Raw genomic sequence first — 13,716 nt, forward strand, 5'->3', positions numbered from 1 at the left:
AAAGCCAAACAAAACAAGACATCATTGACAAACATTCCTCTGAAAAAACAACTAACCTTTAGTCTAAAATCAAATCCCTCCTGGAGTCATTTATAGAGGTTGCAAATAGGCCCATAGATGCAGGCAGGAATCTGCACTAGATACTGACTCCTCACCCCTCTAAGACACCAAAAGCTAGAGCCAGCTCTTGCAACAATCAGCTTCAAGTCTTTTCCAAACACTTTTCCCCCCTCGCATTTTAACTTCCGGAAGATTTCAGTATAATCATTTTCCTAAATTAAATTTAGATGTCTTGAAAAAGATAAGGACAAAAGTATTATATATACTGGCAATAACCAGTTGGCCCCTAGTATTACAACAAAAGTTCACCTTACAGTAAAATCTGAAGAAACTTGAGTCAATTCTAGAACATATCACACACAGCATAGTGAAAGATAACGTAGAATAAACAATTGTTTTATGTCCTGAAGGATAAATGAAAACTACTAAAATAAAACAAAGGTTGACTCAAGCACTCAAAACATTAATTTGAAACTACAAGCCATCTTGACCACCTTGTTCAGTGCATTTCAAGCAAATTCATCAGTAATCAAGTCCGTTAGACTGCTTGAGAAATAAAATCTGCAATTAGACTTTGCTCCACTGCTGTGCCAAAACATGCCAGATCTGAAAGAAACGCAGATTTGCTTTTACTGACTGAATGCAACTGCACTGAGACTTAACACAGTAATCCTAGAGATCGTTTGCAGTGTTGTGGACCAACAGCCCAAGTCAAACATCACGTCTGATATCAGGTCAAAGGACACATCAAACAGTGGAACTTTCCAGCCTTTTTAACAGAGGACACAGACCACATAAGCCTTCCTAACTACACTACAAGACCTATTAATAGCTTTATTAAAAAACCCCTATTATGGAAGTTTCAGCCTTCTTCCAACCTCTGTATGAATGCAACAAAGAACTCTTCTCATTCATATGGTACTTTCTGATCAGCATTCCACATCTGCTTTGCTGTACACAAAGGTACACCCTCAAAGAACAAAGGGTATGGAGAACAGTCTTCTACCCAACCATTAACTCAGCAGAAGCTTCTTTCCCCACAGCAACTTGCACATTTTCTTTCCAATTTTTGGAGATCATAGTCACATAATTGACTTTTTCATTTAAATAATTGAATTTTTAATAATTTGTCCTTAATGAAATTACAGGAGGTTTAAGACAAGCTATTGAACTTATATTAGTGCAATAATTTAATAGCGATGTGGATTTTTGTGTGCATTTAGCACCTGAAGAATACTGGCCTACTCTGATAAATAGGGAGATTCACATCAATAACTCTGTGAACACTGCCATGCATATGGTATAAACATGCCATATATGGTATAAACATAAGCGTGTAGCTGCAGTTAATCAGATGATATTTACCATGGGTGAAGAGACAAAGGTCTTCAGTTATGTTCTAACTGGACTTGTGGCACTGTCCCCTGTGCCACCATTTGAACTGTTGCTAGAAATACCCCAGTAACATCATCACTGAATTTATTTTACTTTCTATTTTACGTTTGCTTCTCCAAACTCATGTGAATTGCTTCACGTTTACAGTGATCTTGGTAAGCATCAATAGGGAAAGCAAGGAACTACTTGAAGCATTTCCACTAAATCTTAAAAGGAATAAGGATATCTCAGATTACAAATACAAACAGTTTTCTTCATGGAAAAAAAGTACCAGTCTTGATTCATCAGGGACAAGGGCAAATCCTGTGCCAGCAAGCTCGACTCTGCTGCACTGAAGCCATTCTGCTCCATTTACTAAAGGACATTAGCTTACATAAGTGTGTACTAAATACAGAAAGGAAGAGTTCTACAGCTTGAACCTGAAAAACACGTCTGTAGTACTGTGCCTACAGTGTTAAAACATGCAGATTTAAGAGCAAAAGCAGTAGCTGTAGAAAAGGAAAAACAAGGCAGCTCTTTTAAGAACACACCAAGACAACCACACAGAACAGAGATAATGTGCTACTCAGAATAAAAGCAGGCATTGTAAAACCTAAGCATAATAGATAAACATGTTCTGAGCCGTTATTTGTGCTACTGTAACTAGCATTAAAACGACTACCAGATATCAACACTTACCTTACACCTATAAGTAATGCTATCAGCATTGAACAAATAGGATCTGCTATCATTAGACCATAGTTCTGCATCAATATAGCAGATATGATTACACCAATACTTCCAAGCGTGTCTGCAACAATGTGTAGAAATACACCTACAAGAGATTAATTAACATCAATTTAGCTTGGTATTCCTAAAGCTAATAGAATTATTTCAAAGATACTTTGAGGAAGAGAGTTGCAAGACCTAAGTAACATGATTTATACTACACTCTTCATTAATTCTTGGTCAAATACATGAAGAGCAATCACAGGGTTTCAACATCCTTAAAAACATAAAACACTTGAAAAAACTATATTATTTTCTGCACATAGCATGTAGGGGTATTTCATGGCATGCCTATTAGCTTAAGCAGTGATCTACAATTAACACTTTTCATTCATTACTCACCTATATTATAGCAAAGAAACATTAAAAAAAATGAACCTGTAAGACTTTGAAAGATGCTTATGTTTCATCAACAGTAGAAGCTGCTTGGCAAAGAGACTGAAGACAAGTGATTTTGCGAATTACTTATTGCTGCAAAAATGTACAAGTTCGCTGTTATTTTGAAGAACGCTCAAGGTAAAGAGGAGGAATCAAACTTTGCAGCTAGTCAAAAATCAGTCTTTGGCGCCCCCTGCTGGCAATAACAGGAATCGCCATCACTCAGAAACAGCTGGCTGAATGCAATTCTCACGACTGTGATATTTCTCCCTCACAAAAAATGAACTCAGAACGATAAATCAGCATTCTACTAATTTTCTTAAGCCTTCTTTGTGCTGGGTCTGTAATTCCCCTCTTAGTAGCCCAGAGTGCCAGGCATCAGGTTTGTGACTGTTAATCACCAGCATTTTAGCTATTGCTGAATGATCCTTATACAGCATCAAGGCCTTCTGCTTCTTACTCTGCCCCCATTCAAGTAGGCAGGGACTGGGCATAACGCTGGAAGGGGACACAGCCAGGACAGCTGACCCAGACCAGCCAGAGAGATGTTCCATACTACGTAACATCATGCTAATAACTAAACAGAATCTTTCTAAAGCAGTTGTTGGCTGGGAGACAGCAAGTGATTGCCTCTGCACCAAACTTTGTTTCCTACTTTTTTTCCCTCTTCATTTATTGAACTGTCTATACCACATTCCAAGCATATTTCTTGTTTATACTCTTTTGATGCTCTCCCCACTATCACTGCAGGGAAGGGGACAAAGGAGCAGGTGGATGCTTAGTTGGTAGACAGAGTGAACTCAGAAGAATACTAGAAAGTTAAAATAAATAGTCTTTTTTTTTTTTTTAAACACTATGATTTAGTTAAAACATGCCTTTCACTTGGAAGTCAGTAAGTCAGTCTTCTCACATTCATCTGTGAGGTATACATACACAAATTGGTGAAGATATAAGCACTGGAAGAGGTGGAAAATGTTCCCTTGGAAGGACCACAAAGAAGCCAGAAAACCACTCAATGAAATAACACAGAACATACATCTGGATATGTCAGCTAATTACATTGTACAATTCTTTCCCTCTAATTTTTGAGCACTTAAAAATGAAAGCTCAAAACTGTCATAATCAATAGTTTATATCCTCTAGCTTGTAGGAGATTATGGACTCCAATTCTCCTTCAAGTGATTATAGCTTGAATGATCATCTTGTCTAAACCAAGTGTAATAGCTTGGTGAAATTTAAGGCTCCAGTACCCTGCAGAAATTATTATACTGACTTGCATTTTTCAAATACACTCTATCTTAATAATACCACTTTTTCCGTTTCTAGGACGTACACTACACCTTAGGTTTCTTCTTTCAACCACTCTTTCCTCATTTCTTATTTTTTCATTTTTCAGCATCATGATAGAATAGAAGCTGAGCCCCAGCTTCTACAACCTCCCTTTTAAGCCGTGTTGACACAGCATCGTGTTTATACCTCAGTGAATGTCTCAGTCTTAGCTATGCACAGCGTATGCACTCATCTGTTCAAACACGGAAGGAGACTTGACAAAATAAGAAACAAGTAGCATTTATCCAGAGGCACCACCCTCTGAAATAGATGTGTCATGAACAGCCACTAGCAGAATAGGATTAAATAAATAAAGTGCTGGATTTATTCTCATCATACCTTGTAAGATCTGCTTGCTAGAACCAGTCATCCCTTCAAGAGAATGGTCATCTGCGAAGATAATATTCATAGTGGCATATTAACACATGCAAAGGCTCTCTTCTAGTGGTATATTCTGTTATGTCTTCCTTTCTGAAATGTCTTGCACAGACAAGCTGCTCACTATGACTACTTTTTGCTCTAGCTTTTGTTTTTTAATGCAACAGCTAAGTCTTAAAACATAGTTAAAGAAAGCACAGCTTCACACAACTGTATATTTTATTCATATAAAAATATATGGCGTATCTATGTGCAAATAGATCTTTTTTAAATCAACTTTTTTAAAAAACAAAAATTGAGAAATGAAATCATTCCAATATTTAGCAAAAGAAGCCACCTCAAGAATACCAGTCATACAAAGGAGCAAGCAAGAGCACAATCATATTTGGTACCAAGGAATATTTCAGTTAAGCCTTTGCCACAAGCATTTAAAACAAGATAAGACTTGAAGCCAAAAGTGAATAAAAAAAACTCCCTCATTCAAGCAGATCAATGCCTCTGTGGCAATGTATCAGAAAGTAAAAAACTTTTTTTTTTTTTTTTTTAAGAAAAACATTGAAGGATATAAAGTGAGGATATAAAATAATTTATGCAGGAATTGATTTGAATATTAAATTGCACCAAATATATTCTTTGTTCCACTAGGAGAGGGCTGGGAGAGCAATGGCAACACCAAATTCATGTTTTCCAGCCATATTTCAGCATCATTAATTTTCTAACACAAATATCAACTGGAAGGCGTAAATAAAGGTTTTTCTGTACTCTATTTCAGCTCTGTCACAAACTGCTGTGCATATTCAGAGCAAAGAACAGCATATTCTTAGTTACTTAAGATTTTAGTTCACCGCTCAGTCAGAAAAGGTCAACAATGCAGTACAGCAGCGAGGCCTTAATTCACATTGTTTCAAACAGCCAGCAACCACACTGTCTTTCTTCTGTAGTAAAGGTTAGTGAACATATTTTGTGTGGATGTCTGATCAGATTGTTTGCCTTTAAGGAAAAGTATAGCGAACATATAGATTACCTTTCTCATAACCAGCTTTAAAATAGATTACAAGTGCACAAGACAATAAAAAGATCTTCTATTTAAGATCATACTCCATACACAACAAATTAATCCCCAAGTACTCACAACAAAATTGCTCACTTGTCTTCCCCAATATTTTAATCTGTGAAGTCAACTGAGAACACTGGCATAGTAGGGTTTTTTTATTGCTTTCATAAAAAATTGAAATAAAGCACTTAATATCTGATTTCATTATGTTGCTATAGCATGCGTGCTTTTATCTTTTGCCTGCATATAACAAAGATGAAGTCAAAAAATTTAGGTAGAATAAAAACCTATATAACAACACTTCATTGATCACAAGTGGCAATCCATTTCTCTGCATACTTATACCAATAAGCAGTCAGCAACCTCTCTTCTGTTCAGAAAAATCAGTAGTGTCAAATTTAAATTGAGTCAAGTGATGTCCTATGACATTAAGTACTTACCATGGCAATAATCCTGACCATGAGGGAGTCCATGGCTATGGCCATGATCATGAGTGTGTCCATGTTTATGGCTGTGACCATGACCTCTGTGACTGTGCCCATGGCTGAGACCTCCATTAAATAGAGAATGGCTGTGCTCATGCCCTATAAACAAATATCCGGGTATAAACACAAGTGCTGAACAGAAGTAAACTTACATTTGTTTCTCAGCTGCGTAAAGTCTATTCATCTTTTAGGTCACCTCAAGGCATGGCTTTAAACAAATTTGTTAAGATTAAAATTAACACAAGCTGTTTGAAATATAAACCTTTGTATGTAGCTGTATGAATTATATCTGATTCAAGAAGTTATTTTAATACAGCTTGAAAAACGTGCACAAATTTTGTTAGAGCACATTGAAAGCAGATAGAAAACTGAAACACTACTGTTCATACATTAAAACTTTAAGCTTCTTCTTTTAGTCTGTATCACAGTTCAGAAGTTAAGCTGGAACTGATATCAATTAGCTTTGCAGAAAAAAATAGAAATAACATTTACAAGAAATATTTACACAAATTTTGCATTTACAATTAAAAACCATGAAGTTGAAAGTACCTGAATCTTCATCCCATATTAAAATTTGATTCAGACATCTTGTTAATTCTTTCTCCAGGAAAGACACCTCCTAACTACAGTTTAATTTTATTCAAAAGACACTCTGCAAGAGAAAAGATTCTCTTCCAAGAACGTGCAGTAGAATTCATGTTACAGAAAGCACATTATGGATTTCTAGGCCTTGCAGGTCAATGGGTGAGAAGCACATGAAAATGCATGAGAAGTACAGAGGTTACATACTAATGCTAGTGTTAAAATATGAAAATTGATATGCAACAAGTCATTTGGATAGGATTGCCACTAAAAAGAGTTAAAAACATAATACTGAGGCTCTCACTGATGGGTAACAGTGTCCTTGAATACAGGATGCTTCCAATCTAAAAAAAAAACAAAAAAACAAAAAAACAAACCAACTGAAAATTATAAATGTCCTACCAGAGCCATGTGAATGCCCATGACCTCCATGTTGAAAAACAAATATTCCTATAAGATTTACAATGAATCCCAGTATAGAAACTGGAAGAAGTCTCTCATGATGCACATCAGGAGGCTCCAGTGCCCTCTAGAAATAAAAACAAGAACCAATCACAGCATTTCAGTCTCATCACATTAGTAAAAGGCAGCGAGAAAGGTTGCTCCTGTATCTAAGCAGTTTCGTGCTTTCTTAAATAAGCAGATATACATAAAGACATAATTAGGAATTATTCAGGAATTCCACACACTAAATCTGACAACGCTGATGTAAATCAAAATGCTGTTTAAACAGCTACCATTAACATATGGGAAAAAAATGGGTTTATGTCACAAAACAATTCCAGACTGCCCTATACTCTTGTTCAGATCCCAGATCGTTAAGCAATGATTTCAGTAATTTTATCTCCAATAAATACACTCTACAAATAGAAACTGATAGTACAGTTCACCTCATTACGTACCTCAACACCTTCAGAAAAAATAAAGAATGCTGTAAAGATGAGGAATAAACCATTTACAAAACCAGCGAGTACTTCTGCTCGAACATATCTGCAAAAAAACAAAAGCAACAGCAGATATCACCACATCCACTTAACAGTGGGAAATTAAAAAGTGAAACTTCAAAATTGAAGAATAATCTTCTACTTCTCAAACAGTTGTATTACACAAGAAATTCCTAAATAAGACAGAGTATATAAACTATAGCCAACTTATATGTAATGAACTATTTTCCATGTTGACCAAGAAATTCACAACTACAGCCAACTTCTACTCAGCTTCCATATTTGTAGTAGAAAACAACAGCTCCTGAGATCATTTGAAAGGTAACAGTAACAAAACAGAGAAGTGATAAGTGGAGTGAAAGCAAGACAAGTACAGAGAATTAAGCAAGCAGGATACTACCTTAAAACAACCCTAAGCCTTAACCCATCCATCTAACTTAAGTATTCTTCCTATTCCAGAGACCCAAACGCAAGAGCAGCAAGAGCTTGCCTCTGCAGCCATTATCTGGCCTAGATGAAAGAAGATTTACAATATTTCCCATTTAAGATAATCTGTGCAGGAAGTTACAGTATAAATATGTATTTTGAAACTACAAAATTTGGTTATGTCTCACATACTTAAGATGGCTGATGAAAAGTTTTGTTTAATATCAAAAAAGTCACATCTTAATTTGTTTCTGTTTTAGAAGGGGATTTTTAGTAAAGAAAAATAAACATTTTCTTATGTATTTGTCCAATTAAGAAAAATATCATTAGATTAATATGTAATTCCCAAGTAGGAAACACCAGACTTAATAAATGGTAGCTGTTCTCTCATATGTGGAACACTAGCTGTTTAAGAGCAGAGCAGTATGCCAAAGCAAATTCCTCCTAAACTAATTGCCAGATATACCAATTTCCACCTTGATTAAACAGTGCTTTGAGTCTCAAACTACATGATGCATGCTTATACAAGACAGATGAAGTTAAATGATGACATTCAGGTCAGAAACACTATGAGCAGCAGCAACCCACCTTACAGCTCAGCTGCTATTAATCAGTATGACTGATTAATACCATTGTATCGCCAGCACTGTTTTATAGGCACAACTGAAACAAGAGCCCTTGAAACAGAACCAACTGCAACAATTATATCCACAAAGGATACCTGGAGGACAGCACAGCTGTGTTAATGGCAGCCACAGCTGTTAACAATAACTACACCTGCTGAATTCTGCTGGGTCTGCAAGGCGTGGTTTATAACCTCAGGTGCAGCATCTGCTAGACTTAAGGCTTTCAGAGATAACTTTCAGAAGAAGGTATAGGGCAACAGCAGTCTGCAATTCCCTGTGATACACCTCAGCTCACAGTGTGGGCAAATCCATGACACAGTTGTCTTGCTATACCAGTGCTGTGCACATGACAAAGCATAGCAACTTTGTGTTCTGTAACCTGGTTACCCTAGCACTATTGCGGAGCTCTTAGCAGTGAAATGTACTCATCAAAAGCAGCACCTCTACATTTTTTTCCTATTTCTAGAGAAATACTCACATTAAAGGTTTAAATAATTCACCTTAAAAAGCATACATTCAGTACAACTTTTCCATGCTCTGCAAAAAGAGGTTTTGTGCATGCATTAAGGTAACAGCCTGAAGTTTCTTACCCATATGAGAAAGCATCATTTGACCTCCACTTTGAAATAACTGAAGCTGCTAATCCAGCCAGTAGAGCAGTACAATCAAAAAACATATGAAAAGAATCTGATATTAAACCTAAACTGGAAAAGAACAGAAAAAATATGTTATGTTGGGCACAAGAAAATACAGAGTATTCAATCTTCTATGCACTAGAAGAATACACTGCTTCTAAGCCTCTGGCACAGAAGTTCTGCTAGCTCAGGGGACAGACCCACACGAGACAAATATAAGTATGCTGACAAAGGCAGTTTGTGTGCTAACAAACCTGCTTTTGTCAGCCTGGTGAGGCTACTTTGACAGAGTGCTTAGCAAGAAATCCATCTGGCATATGTTGGGATGATGGGTGGGAGGGAATTCCACTGACACAATTCAAAGCCCCAGAGGTAGATACAGCCACAAATAATAAACACTCTGCTTATTAATACCAAAATAACCGTAGAATGGTGGACAAGACATGTTCATCCGTTGTCTTTATGACAGAACTCCCCCACAAGGTGCACAGAACTACTGTAACATCTGAAAACCTTTGAAAAGTCTATCAAAGAACTTAAATTTAGAAAACAGCTTACAAAAAAGCCTCATTTTTATTACATACCTTCTAAAGAACTTTATCTATTGCACCCAGTTACAAAATATCTTTCTACTCTTTCAGCAAATACTTAGAATCCGTAGAAAGCTATTACAGATTTTTAGAACACCTACTATATATACACACAGCAAACAAGACTCTTTTCTAAACAAAATTTAAGTTCAATTTCTCTGTTCTAGTAGTTCTACTTCCTGGTCATAACCAGAACAAATTCCGCCTATCAGGACTATGATCAAGAGCGCGTATACCCAAGGACTGTAGATATTTGTATTACAATGAAAATTAAAAATAATAGCAATAATTAATCAAGCCAATGTCTCAGCTAAGCCACAACCTAAATGAACAAAGTTTTGAACATTCACAAAATGCAGCTCACTAGCAATGTCAGCAACACAAGTAACACAAGCTCTGACAGCTGCCAGAGAAATACTCCTTCAGAGCACAGATGGCTCTTAATAGAAGTTTGTTATCTACTGTGATCAAATCAAATCCATCTTTTTAATATTGGGGTTTTCCTCAAGTTACATTAAAGATCTGGGTTATCCTAGGAAAGCTTAGTCTAATATTTATTAGAGAACATAAAATAAAAGTTTATGCAGAGAAATAAAATAGTATTTAATAAGTGCCAATTTTAAAAGGCTCCACATGATGAGAAGCTATCTTTTCAAATTTTTAGTTTAATTCTCACCCACTGCTAAGGTTCATTTGAGCTATTTTCAATAAATGGCTCATTTCACCTCTCAATATCAGCTGGTCAGTGGATACCAATAGGCAATCAGCTGCTAAGGATCATCCCAAATCTGGACCAGAACCACAATAAAGTATAGAATATCAGCACAACACATCATTGAGATGTGCTATTTCAGCAAATAAAAAAGGTAAGGCTATGCAGTGACTGTCTTGGAAGGAGTTTAATACATTGATTTTCTTCTGAAGTCCCAGCTCTCTCCCTCTCCAACTTCCAGTAGCACCCATTTGTTGTTAGCTTCTGATTTATAGCTTGACCAAAATTACTGGTGGCATCAGTAGGTGGAGGGCAGCTAGATTCACACCGAAGTCAAACACAAAGTTATTAAAGAAACTCTGAATTATTAATAAGCCAAGCCTTTTAGCCTAACTGAAATAAATTTCAGAATTAAGTATTGCGGACAAAAGAGGCAAAAGCAAAAGCGGGTTTGGAGGACAGAGAGAACAAAAGTCTTGTTTTATATATATTTTTTAAATATATATATATATATATATATATATAAATACACACTTCACATACACACACAAACACATACATCTGTGAGACACTTCAGAAAGGGAATGGTATGATTAAAATATCCATAGCTGGTACAGCAAGAGACATTAAATCATTCTGGAAAAAGAAGTTTAAAAGAAGATAAAAGTCTGGACATGTAGGAAGCAACAGAGTCTAATTCCTTAACAAATTCTTTAAGGGTGGGGGTGACAGCTTCCTCCCCTCCCCAAAACCAGGTGGCATCTCTAGGAAAACAACTCATTCTCAATTTCATACTAAAAAATACAGAAGATACAATGGGGAAAAAAAAAACAAAAAAAAACCCAACACATGCAGGTAAAAGGTAATAAAAGGTAATTAGGGTGACTATAGGCATCAGTTTGCAATGCTAATGAAGTGCCTTTTTTTTTTTTTAAATAGTCTCTTGGAAAAGAGGAGTGTCTAAGAACCAACTGCTAGCAAAAAAACAAACACCATACTAGCTCTATAGCCAGAAGTCATACAGCCAATAATCATGGCACTGTGCTCATACCTACATGACTTACCACAGGTACAAAACCAACACAGCTCCACCTCTTTCAAGACTTAAGCAAACATCTCAGAGCACACGGAAGCATGTGGATTTATCAACATTGGTCAGGACAAATTGCCTGCAATATGTTTCATTGCATGGCACAGTATTATAGGTACAGCAATAAGTGGTTCTGCTGCACAAAGGACAGGAAGCCTAGTAAAAGACCAATCTGACTGCATATGATTTTTTTTTTTTTTAAATGACCTGTAAATTAAAGAGACACAAATAGTTGGTGCATAGTGATTGCTAAGGTAAGCAAGTAATCCTGTTAACCATGACGGATAGAAGACATTGCATGTAAGTGAGGACACTTCCACATCTGAATAAGTAACACAAATACACGTGTAGTGGTTAATATCTTAGAATAACTCAAGCAGCAGATTTCAACTTTAAGCTCTAAGCTAGGAAAACATGGCATCCAAATCCATGATGAACATCTTTATGATCATCAAGATCTCAGAGAAGTAGTACGAGGATCATATAACTTACTGTTTTTGTCATTTAAGGAAAAAGAAAACAAGAAGTTAGAAATATATAAGAAATAACAATTAAAAGGGAAAAACAAAACTGAAGCAATTTTTAACTTGTTATCAACAATTTTTTGGGATTAAATCATAGATTAATTTTGAAATAAGAGTAACGGAAATAAAGAATTCACAATTACGTGCTTAAATTTAAATGGATAAAAGCCTATTTTTCAGAATCACAACCAAACAAAATCCATAGTCTGGCAGCCAAGAAAAGAATTAACTGAATAATCATGGCAGCTTTTAAATCTTGCCACCCACCTCATTAGCATCATGAAGGACACTGGAAAGTACAAGTCAAGATCATCTTCAACACGCTTCTAACGCCTGCAGTATCAAGTATCACTTGTCATACTCAAGATAGGCCCAGACAGCACTGAAATAAAGGTGTGCTCTAAGACGATACTGAAAATAGCCTTCAGAAGCATTCCAGTTCTGCATTTCTCATGCAGACAGCCAAAGGAGCTATGCTCTCCAGGTATGAGAATTAATTTTCCCTACATGGCTCTTTGTTTATTACATATCCATTCTTTCAAGACAAAAACCATCCACTTTGACATAGAATGGTAGGCGTAGAAACGCCTCTCTATCAAGGAGATACCTGATAAAATGCTTTTTTGTTTAAGTCTAAAACATAGACTCAATGTAAAGATATCAGAAACTATTTACTTGAAATATAAACAAGAGAACCAACTAATGAATATTCAAACCCTAATTTTTAACTTCCATACCAAATGAATCAATACATTCTCTCAATTCCAGTCAAGTCAATTCTTCAAATTTCGGACAAGTGTCATTTCAGTTTCTTACCTCTGATGCAGGACCTTTTCTGCTACAGATTTATTTCCTTGTTACACTATCAAAAAATATTTTGCTTAAAAGAAAGATCAAAAATTTTTATAAACGCATACTAAAATGGACAGACTGTGTACACAAAAGTCCACACACAATCTGCAAAGTGAATCAACAAAATCAAAACTAAGTATATCCAAGGTAGTCTGCGCAGTGTGGAGACAGTTTGTGCCCAAAACAAAGTAGTGTTCTCACGAGTGTGACAGCAGCAATGTCTGTAGTCAAGGTTAAGCATTTCATCATGTGGTTTGGGAGACATAGAAAAAGACAACAAGTGGAAGGGTCCAGCTGTTTCCAGATCTGCACACTGCTCTTGTAAGACTCCTGATCAGAAGTTCCAGCAATCTGTGCTTGCACTGCAACTTTTGATGAGGGTCCTCGGGTTCAATATACGACACATCGTTGGGCTTAACACACACCCACGGCAGATCCCTTAGACTCAGAAATACCACCATTAAACAACTCAATCAAAGAATCACATTGGATGAAGACGCTACACGATCTGTTCTCTGCTTGTACACCGCACAGCTGTGCAGAAGTTACTCTACATTTCCTGATTACGTGTTACTATAAGTTCTCCAGCAGCAATTTAATCGAATCCCTACTATCCTTCCCAACTCCGCAGATTTACGTGCTCTGTGGAGCACCACTTCGCTATACCAGAATGCTTCAATCCTCATTTCTCACTCAGGGCCGAGGACGGTCAGTTCCCACCACCCAGCTCGCACTTCACAAACCGCCACCCCCAAAAGGAACCCGCGGAATCGGTTACAGCTCCCGACTACCGACACTCACCCCACGGCCCGGCTTCTCCTCCCTTACGCCGTGCCCACGAGAAATCTCCTCAGCCGCCGACGCTCACCACCCGCACCGCGGGGCTCC

The 13,716-nt window shown here is 36.8% G+C and overlaps 1 protein-coding gene across 1 annotated transcript; it reads right to left on the minus strand.

Moving 5' to 3' along the window:
- Nucleotides 1–2,114: 2,114 nt before the first annotated feature.
- Nucleotides 2,115–13,657, minus strand: SLC30A7 (solute carrier family 30 member 7). The gene is made up of 7 exons (XM_010715635.3): nucleotides 12,244–13,657; nucleotides 9,016–9,129; nucleotides 7,332–7,419; nucleotides 6,832–6,958; nucleotides 5,803–5,946; nucleotides 4,270–4,320; nucleotides 2,115–2,269 (listed from the first exon to the last, which is right to left on the minus strand). Exons 1-7 carry the CDS (start codon nucleotides 12,255–12,257, stop codon nucleotides 2,130–2,132), a joined length of 678 nt encoding a protein of 225 aa, XP_010713937.1. The 5' UTR covers nucleotides 12,258–13,657; the 3' UTR covers nucleotides 2,115–2,129.
- Between the last annotated feature and the right edge of the window lie 59 nt (nucleotides 13,658–13,716).

This window comes from Meleagris gallopavo, chromosome 10 (genome assembly GCF_000146605.3).
Source record: "Meleagris gallopavo isolate NT-WF06-2002-E0010 breed Aviagen turkey brand Nicholas breeding stock chromosome 10, Turkey_5.1, whole genome shotgun sequence".
In the NCBI taxonomy this organism is placed as follows: domain Eukaryota; kingdom Metazoa; phylum Chordata; class Aves; order Galliformes; family Phasianidae; genus Meleagris; species Meleagris gallopavo.

What these genes read in the sequence shown, in the direction of transcription:
- SLC30A7 (XM_010715635.3), bottom strand. An exon ending in TTTTTTCTGAAGGTGTTGAG is followed by an intron (nt 6,959 to 7,331) that starts GTACGTAATGAG and finishes TTTTATTTCTAG; the next exon opens with AGGGCACTGGAGCCTCCTGA. An exon ending in TGGTCAGGATTATTGCCATG is followed by an intron (nt 4,321 to 5,802) that starts GTAAGTACTTAA and finishes TTATCTTCGCAG; the next exon opens with ATGACCATTCTCTTGAAGGG.